The sequence below is a fragment of the Oncorhynchus mykiss genome, chromosome 23, assembly GCF_057628025.1.
Source record: "Oncorhynchus mykiss isolate SJ-2025 chromosome 23, ASM5762802v1, whole genome shotgun sequence".
In the NCBI taxonomy this organism is placed as follows: domain Eukaryota; kingdom Metazoa; phylum Chordata; class Actinopteri; order Salmoniformes; family Salmonidae; genus Oncorhynchus; species Oncorhynchus mykiss.
In genome coordinates, this window is record NC_143044.1 from 38,700,822 (window position 1) to 38,707,500 (window position 6,679).

Genomic DNA, 6,679 nt, shown 5'->3' on the forward strand with positions numbered 1-6,679 from the left:
ACTTCAACAGCCATTTAGACTAGGTTTGTTGAAGCTTATATAGGAAGGCATCAGATATGCATCTTATGTGACATGTCCCTGATGGAAGCCACTTACTCAAAAAAACCTCTGCCCTCTACTGGGGGAGACTCTGCCCTCTACTGGGGGAGGCTCTGCCCTCTACTGGGGGAGACTCTGCCCTCTACTGAGGGAGACTCTGCCCTCTACTGGGGGAGGCTCTGCCCTCTACTGGGGGAGACTCTGTCGTCTACTGGGGGAGACTCTGCCCTCTACTGGGGGAAACTCTGCCCTCTACTGGGGGAAACTCTGCTCTCTTCTGGGGAAAACTCTGTCCTCTAATGGGGGAAACATGCATGTGCAACAAGACACATTCACACAACAGAAATAAAGTGGACACAGAAAGCTTCAGTTTGTGTTGCTGTATTGTCAGGTACAGATAAGCAGGTAGCTAAAACGCTACCCTCCAAACACTCACCACTCTTAGACAGCAGTTTACAGTCCATGTTAAGCTACAAGTGGTTTGTCTAGTCTAACATAGAGCACATCTCAAATGGAACACTATTCCCTATCCCCTATGTAGTTCACTACTTTTTCAAATCGTAGTGCACTATAAAGAGAATAGACCCAATATAGTGCACTAATAAGTTGACTGTATAGGGAATAGTGTGCCATTTGAGACTTGGACCTAGACTTGGACCTAGATTTAGACCTAGACTTGACATTAATAACCAAGGCACCAGAGGCAGTCATCCTACAGTACTAAACATATATTTTCATATATTTTTCATATATCTTCCTGTCTGAGGTCATCCAATAAAACTCTTAGTTGGCTTTATGACTTGTGTAGAAAAATACAAAACAAAATCCATCCACAACTGTGTGTGGAGTCAGTGGCTGTTGTGTGGTCTGATGGCCACGTGGTGGTGTTGGCACAGTTTTAATAAGAAGAGAGGGGAGTGAGATCACTGTCAAGGCAAAACAGTCACATATTACCCCCTTCCACCTCTCTCTGTCTTTATGCTTTGAAAGTGACCGGTCACTCGCTAGCACTGTCCATATAAACAAAACCGAATGGAGACAGATCAACAGTTCAACAGTTATTAAGATAAACCGTTATCAGTTCATTTTTCCAAGATTGGCAATCTTCACGTCCAATGTCCTGAATGCTACACCAAATATTTCCGCCGGTCCGGTCCATGCCGTGACGTTGCTTTAAGTCTTGTTCACCAGACTTGTGTCCTGCTATCCTGGTGCATGAGGCTATACTTCTTTGAGAATGTCCAATCTAGTCATTATAGTTGCACGGTCAAAGGCCTGGTCAGTGGAGGTGGGCGTTGAGGTCATACTTGTCACAGAACTTGTCAGTGAGGGGAATACAGGTGAGGTACTCACACCACTCACACTTGACCTGGTGGACGTAGAACAGGACAGCCAGCCCTGAGAAGAGACCCAGGAACACCAACAGGAACACACAGATCTGGACACGCTTACGGTACATGTCCGAACGGCCAAAACTGGAAATAATAAGAATAGATCATATAATCAGATAGTGACGATGATTTGCCAATGTGTAGTAATAATAAAATCCCCCTAATTACTCCAAGCAACTTCAACCCAACAACCGAGTCATGTATATGTCAAAGCATTTACATCCAAACAAACTAAACATTTCACGAAATCAACAAACTTCTCACCTGATGTATGGCAGGAAGGCGAAGGAGAGGAAGAGTCCAGAGATGAATCCGGAGATGTGGGCGAAGTTGTCTATCCAGGGCAGCAGGCCAAAGGAGAACAGGAAGAGGACGACACACAGCAGCTTGGTGAAAGCCCTCCAAGGACACTCCAGGATCTGCCAGCTCTGGAACAGCTCAACAAACAGACAGGCCAGAATACCAAACTGAGAGCCTGCTGGACCCACCTGGGGAGGAAGGGAGAGTGGGAGCGGGAGTGTATTTTACCTCAGCTCTGTAGGGTAGGTATCTACGGTACAGTGTATCTACAGTATTTACCTCAGCTCTGTAGGGCAGGTATCATGGTACAGTGTATCTACAGTATTTACCTCAGCTCTGTAGGGCAGGTATCATGGTACAGTGTATCTACAGTATTTACCTCAGCTCTGTAGGGCAGGTATCATGGTACAGTGTATCTACAGTATTTACCTCAGCTCTGTAGGGCAGGTATCATGGTACAGTGTATCTACAGTATTTACCTCAGCTCTGTAGGGCAGGTATCATGGTACAGTGTATCTACAGTATTTACCTCAGCTCTGTAGGGCAGGTATCATGGTACAGTGTATCTACAGTATTTACCTCAGCTCTGTAGGGCAGGTATCATGGGACAGTGTATCTACAGTATTTACCTCAGCTCTGTAGGGCAGGTATCATGGTACAGTGTATCTACAGTATTTACCTCAGCTCTGTAGGGCAGGTATCATGGGACAGTGTATCTACAGTATTTACCTCAGCTCTGTAGGGCAGGTATCATGGTACAGTGCATCTACAGTATTTACCTCAGCTCTGTAGGGCAGGTATCATGGTACAGTGTATCTACAGTATTTACCTCAACTCTGTAGGGCAGGTATCATGGTACAGTGTATCTACAGTATTTACCTCAGCTCTGTAGGGCAGGTATCATGGTACAGTGTATCTACAGTATTTACCTCAGCTCTGTAGGGTAGGTATCATGGTACAGTGTATCTACAGTATTTACCTCAGCTCTGTAGGGTAGGTATCTACGGTACAGTGTATCTACAGTATTTACCTCAGCTCTGTAGGGTAGGTATCTACGGTACAGTGTATCTACAGTATTTACCTCAGCTCTGTAGGGTAGGTATCTACGGTACAGTGTATCTACAGTATTTACCTCAGCTCTGTAGGGGAGGAAGATAGCGCTGGCCAGGTTTCCAGTGATTCCAGAGACAATGTAGATGATAGAGATCCTCAGCCAGCCAGCCAGCTTCTCTAAGTCCCTCAGGATGGTCATCTGGAACAGCACCGACACCAGGCAGTGCAGGATCCTACACACACACACACACACACACACACACACACACACACACACACACACACACACACACACACACACACACACACACACACACACACACACACACACACACACACACACACACACACACACACACACACACACACACACACACACACACACACACACGCACACACGCGTTATACATTAGTAATGCGGGAGAAACCCTGAAAAAGACACAACACCATGACGGATGATTCTGGGGGAGTTCCAGTCTCACCCAGCATGGAGGAATAGAGAGAGCCAGAGTCTGTAGAACTGGTCTGGGATCTCAGGGTTGAGGAAAGGCAGCAAGCCACACACATCATCCAGACAGGCCACCTGGGAGCAGAGAGTAGCCTCCTCGTGGAAGTAGCCCTTCATAAAGTCACAGTACTCTCTGGACGTGATCTCACACCTGAACACATAACACATTACATTATTACAACACACACATAACGTTCTTACAACATTAACAAATAATAGCAGCCTGCACACACAACACACAGGATTACATCACAACATCATCGCAGCGACAATAGCTGCAGAGACAGAACAAACAGAGTGTCCTTACCTCCCTTTGGTCCCGATGCAGCAGGGCCGTCCTGCGATGGCACAGTCTACGTGGGGGAGGTTAGTGTGGTTGCCTGGGTACCTGGTACACACTGGCCACTTGGTGATGTCATCAGGCCACTCGTGAGGCGATACAGAGGCTGGCTCCAGGCAGATCCTGGAAGGAGAGGAACAGAGGAAAGAATGTTAGAGGAATAGAGGGAAGAGGAGATATAGAAGAAGAGAGGGACAGAAAGAAGCAGTCTATTACCTGGGGTCCTGGTGGCAGACTGAGCCGTGCTGACGGACCTTCCCCTTCAGGAGAGGAGCACTGGGGTGATGAGGCCACTTCACCCACACTGCTAGAGTAGACTGGAGAGAGAGAACAGGGGAGAGAGAAAGAGAGAGATAGAGAGACAGAGAGAGAGATAGATAGAGATAGAAAGAAAGAGAAAGCGAGAGAGAATGAAAGAACAAGAGAGAGAGAGACAGACAGACAGAGAAAGAAAGAAACAACAGAGAGAGAGAGAGAGAGAGAGAGAGAGAGAGAGAGAGAGAGAGAGAGAGAGAGAGAATGAAAGAACAAGAGAGAGAGAGAGAGACAGACAGAGAAAGAAAGAGAGAGATATCAGATCTCGTAGGACGTTAACCAGTACAAGACTCTAACATTAGTCTAACATTAGTCTAACATTAGTCTAACACCAGGGTGACTCACAGAGCACTCCTCCTGTGAAGTCTGGAGACAGCCGGAGCGGTCGTTCCTCACACAGCAGGCTGAGTCCCTCTCTCTTCCTCTCTTCTCCTGGATCAGGTCATGGACCTGCTGGTCCTGACGCATGCAGGGGGAGAACTTAGCCCCCAGGTGGATCAGCGCCTCCTGCAGGCCAGGGGGAGGATGTGCAGTCAGAACACAGACAAGGTCTCATAATGTCGCTGACATTGAAGTTTAAATGATCAAACGAAGTCCATTCGCCTAAAAAAAGCTACACTTACCGAATTTGGTCCCACCCAAAAGTTTTCTTGTTGCACAAACTTGACATTTTCATGAACACCTTTATTTCTCAATACCTAAACAGAGAGAGAGGGAAAATACCAAAGGGTTTACAAAGTCAAATACACAGACATACCACACGGATTCAAAGGATCGCGCATCACACAAGGCACAAGCTTCATAGCAATGACGATACACCTGCCACTGTAACTTGTAGAACCCAAACTACAGTATGAAACAATCGGTGTACTGACCGAGTCGACAGTCTCGTGCTGGGAGAAGCCAACAGGGGCAATGCCGTACAGACACACAGTCAACATGGTGATCAACAGGTGGACAAACATGATCCAGTAGGTGAAGAAAGGCCTGCAGAGACACAGAATATGAATAAGGTATCCCAGACAGTATACCAGCTTGCCTCCTCTGTTAGAAACAGTACCTCACTATGTCAGTGTGGTCTTCCCACTGAAAACAGCTGCAGCAACTGGGAGAACAGTTTGTAGTGTACACCTGCGTACACCATTTTTCCCCACATGGAGTGCCGGGGACTCGGGAGTGAGTCACACAGTCCTGCTGTATCTAGAGGCCAGGTCAGCCAGAAGAAAAGGTGCTTTCATGTGAGTCATAGTACAGTAACGTTTGGGAACCACTGGTCTACACTATCCTGTATCTTATCTGGGGCCAACTCAGACACAGCTGCTACCTCTGCTACGGCTGTGACTGGGCTCTTCTCCTGTAGTATCGTAACATGTTAGACATGTGACCATGTTAAAGTGCAACTATGTGACCATGCCAGAGTTGAAGTCAATTGCACAGCCATGTAGCAAATTTTGAATTTGAAATATAAATTCAAGAATCTGAAAATCCTCTAAGACGATAAAGTGTACCTGTGGTCGTCCATGTCCTCTATCTGCTGCTGGACGAAGCTGTCGATGCGTTTGCGGTAGGTTCTGTTGGTGAGCCGTCCCACCATGCCTAGGCCGTAGGGCCTCTTCTCCCTGGCGAAGAGCTTCTTGACAGGCACTGTGATCCGCTGGCCCCGTCGCTGCCCACTCACACTCACCACCTCCTGCTGCAGGCGCACCTTGGGCTGGACCAGAGACGGCCCAGGTTCTTTACCCTTACGCCAACCTCTTTCTAGGGGTCTGTTGATCAATTGAGAGATGGAGGGAGGAGGAGGAGGAGAGAGGGAGAGAGAGAGAGATAAATAGAAAAAGAAAGAGAGACAGACAGACAGAGAGAGAGAGAATGAGAAAGATATGGTAGCGAAGGAGAGAGAAAGGGTCAGAAGAGGGTGTGTGTTAGGTGAAAACAGGCTACAGTAGCAGCAACAACTTGTTTGTGTCTGTCTGTGTGTCTCTGTGTGTGTCTGTGTGTGTGTCTGTCTGTGTGGCTGTGTGTATGTCTGTCTGTGTGTGTGTGTGTTAAACTCACATCATTAGGTGACTCCTCTCCAGTTCGTTCTTGTCCAGGGCGCCACCTGTGAGGTCACTCTCACCTGCAGCTGTGTTAGCTGACTCCTCCTCTTTAATGGCGGCCTCAGACGGGGAGTCAAACACATCGTCTGCATAGGTAAACAGCTCCTCATCTTCTCTCCTCAAACCATCCTGCATGGAGGAGAGGAGGAGGAGGAGGAAACGAGAGGAGAGGAGAAGAAGGAGGAGGAGGAGGAGAAGGAGGAGGAGGAGGAGGAGGAAGAGGAAATGAGAGGAGAGGAGGAGGAGGAGGAGGAGGAGGAGGAGGAGGAGGAGGAAACGAGAGGAGAGGAGAAGAAGGAGGAGGAGGAGGAGGATGAGGAGGAGGAAATGAGAGGAGAGGAGAAGAAGGAGGAGGAGGAGGAGGAAACGAGAGGAGGAGGAGGATGAAATGAGAGGAGAGGAGAAGAAGGAGGAGGAGGAAACGAGAGGAGGAGGAGGAGGAAATGAGAGGAGAGGAGAAGAAGGAGGAGGAGGAGGAAACGAGAGGAGAGGAGAAGGAGAAGGAAACGAGTGGAGCGGCGAAGAAGGAGGAGGAGGAGGAAACGAGTGGAGCGGAGAAGAAGGAGAAGGAGGAGAAGGAAACGAGTGGAGTGGAGAAGAAGGAGGAGGAGGAGAAGGAAACGAGTGTAGCGGA

The 6,679-nt window shown here is 48.1% G+C and overlaps 1 protein-coding gene across 6 annotated transcripts in view; it reads right to left on the bottom strand.

Annotated features, from left to right (window-relative positions):
* Window positions 1-404: 404 nt before the first annotated feature.
* LOC110502896 (inactive rhomboid protein 1) overlaps window positions 405-6,679 on the bottom strand; it is a 134,359-nt gene continuing 128,084 nt past the window's right edge. For all 6 annotated transcript variants that reach the window (XM_036960654.2, XM_090217444.1, XM_090217443.1 and 3 more), the window contains 11 exons: window positions 6,002-6,174; window positions 5,455-5,712; window positions 4,822-4,933; window positions 4,570-4,644; window positions 4,292-4,453; window positions 3,848-3,948; window positions 3,599-3,754; window positions 3,266-3,442; window positions 2,863-3,016; window positions 1,695-1,918; window positions 405-1,514 (listed from right to left, as the gene is read on the bottom strand). In XM_036960654.2, the coding sequence (XP_036816549.1) occupies window positions 1,319-1,514; window positions 1,695-1,918; window positions 2,863-3,016; window positions 3,266-3,442; window positions 3,599-3,754; window positions 3,848-3,948; window positions 4,292-4,453; window positions 4,570-4,644; window positions 4,822-4,933; window positions 5,455-5,712; window positions 6,002-6,174 (1,788 nt within the window). In that variant the 3' untranslated portion in view covers window positions 405-1,318. The remainder of the gene's footprint in view (window positions 1,515-1,694; window positions 1,919-2,862; window positions 3,017-3,265; window positions 3,443-3,598; window positions 3,755-3,847; window positions 3,949-4,291; window positions 4,454-4,569; window positions 4,645-4,821; window positions 4,934-5,454; window positions 5,713-6,001; window positions 6,175-6,679) is intronic.